The sequence below is a fragment of the Trichechus manatus genome, unplaced genomic scaffold, assembly GCF_000243295.1.
Source record: "Trichechus manatus latirostris isolate Lorelei unplaced genomic scaffold, TriManLat1.0 scaffold00333, whole genome shotgun sequence".
Classification (NCBI taxonomy): Eukaryota; Metazoa; Chordata; class Mammalia; order Sirenia; family Trichechidae; genus Trichechus; species Trichechus manatus.
In genome coordinates this window covers 605,390-607,359 of record NW_004444269.1, presented here as the reverse complement: position 1 = coordinate 607,359, position 1,970 = coordinate 605,390, and the positions used below count along the sequence as shown (strand labels likewise).

Sequence of the window (1,970 nt, the reverse complement as noted above, 5' to 3'; positions counted from 1 at the left end):
CCAGTCCCCACTGACTGGGTCCCTCAGAGTGGCCCAGAACCCTACAGCTCTCTCTCCTGTGCTCCATACTGGCAATTTTGTCTTTTCCTTTCCATCAGACCTCTGGCCTCTCCTCCTCTCCTGTGACCCCTTGTTAGATGGCCTCACACTTCCACCCTGTTTCCCAGAGAAGAAACCTGTTATCTTGCTGCCACCAGACCCACACCCTTACCTGCATCAGCTCTTTCCTCCTTCTCACTGACTTGTGACTGTGGAAGAGCTGCCCCTCCTCCTGCCAGAGGTTAACTTCAGTGGGTAGGACTTAGTTCTCTTCCATCACCATCTCTCAGCTCTGCCTTATCTGATTTAGCCCACTAGTTTTTGCTTATAACAACCTATTCCGTTGGTTTCTGTGGTACACACTCAGAGTTTCTTGTCTTCTCTCAGCCACACTCCTTCCTGGTGCCCTTCTCCCTCAGCTGGGACTGGCCTTGGGGTTCTGACTAGTCACTCTCGTTCTGGGCCCTTATACATCTCTAAAAGTGTTTTATACACAATGATATAATTATCTTCAGTTTCCTTGGGCCTCTAGATACTAGCACAGCTTCTTTGTCTCTTTAATTTGATGTCTGCCTCCAGAGTTCCCTGACCCTTTCCATTATAATCCTGCATATCTATTGTGGGAGAGGTTGGAGTTTGGCTTGTCTCCCAGCGTGGTTCTGTTGTTTTACAGAAGAGGAAACTGAGGCTGCTTTCAGATTCAGCCAGGCATCACACTGTCTCCCTAACATTGGGCCTGAATTTGGCCACCCATGGATGGCACAAAACTGACATTCAAGGCTCAACAGAAATCATTTTAATTTTGCAACTATTGGACATCTTGTTTAATGGCCTTGAGGGCATTAAGCTCAGCAAGAGGAGGGAAGTAGTCTCTGGTTCCCTCATGGCTATCTCCTGCCCTGCCTCCAGGGTCTCCCCTACCTGTGCCTCCCCTCACACTACTTCCTTAATGACTCTAAAGATGTTTTTTGACTAAAAAATTAGTCAACTTTTCCTTCTGCTTCTTACTGTAAGTTCCAACTAGTGGCCAAATACATTGGAGTAACTATTATCTTGTTACCTGCCTTTGTACTTACATGGCTTTTCATACTGCTAATTATCAATGTCTGATATTAAAGGGACAGGAGACCCCTCTGTGCCCTTGGAACTGATTTTGTAGCTACTGAGAACAATGTAATGAATAAAAATCAGGCATCTGGGGATTCAAAGGATGAGTGGAGAGAAAGCAAAGAGCATTTGGTTCAACTGAAGCTAGGGCCAGGAGAGGGGAAGCTGCTGTGCAGACAGCCAGGGCTGTGAAGGCACCTTAGCTGCACAAGGAAGGAGGCCCAGGGGAGGCAAACAATTGGTTCAGTGAATGGGGAAGCTGTGAAGGACATTGAGTGAACCCAAGGAAGAAGCAGAGGAAACTGGAAGGTGCAACCACATTTCAGAAGGGTCAGTGTAAGAGGGATCTAGCCAGAGATGGACAATGGAAAGAGGAACCCAGGACTTACCAGTAACTAAGAGGCTCACAGCCTCACTGCGCTTGACGCCAAAGTCATTTTCAGCAGTGCAGTAGTACTTCCCAGAATGCTCTTTTGTCAGAGAAAGGCTGAAGGATGCTCTTCCTCCATACAGCTTAGAGCTCTTGCCCAGGATGACATCTTGGTGATAAAACTGGTACAGGATGGGAGGAGAGCCTCTATAGGCTTCACAGTAAATTGTCCTGGTGTCTCCCTCAAAAGCCTGGGCCCCAGAAGGACTGAAGGTGAGGACAGGCTGAGATACGGGGCCTGAGAAGAGAAAAAAAATTAGTCATTGGTTGCTTCTGTTTCCTACTGTAGGTTTCAATCAGTGACCAGTGCAAATTCACAGTCTCCTGTCCCCATTGGGCCCTCATGGTGGCCCAGTCACCTCCCAAGCTTCTCTCACCAGGTATCTCTCCTATG

At 47.8% G+C, this 1,970-nt stretch overlaps 1 protein-coding gene across 1 annotated transcript in view; it reads right to left on the bottom strand.

The window, feature by feature from the left end:
* FCRL5 (Fc receptor like 5) overlaps positions 1 to 1,970 on the bottom strand; it is a 95,516-nt gene that overhangs the window by 32,413 nt on the left and 61,133 nt on the right. The window contains exon 11 of the mRNA XM_023725590.1: positions 1,536 to 1,832. Within this exon, the coding sequence (XP_023581358.1) occupies positions 1,536 to 1,832 (297 nt within the window). The remainder of the gene's footprint in view (positions 1 to 1,535; positions 1,833 to 1,970) is intronic.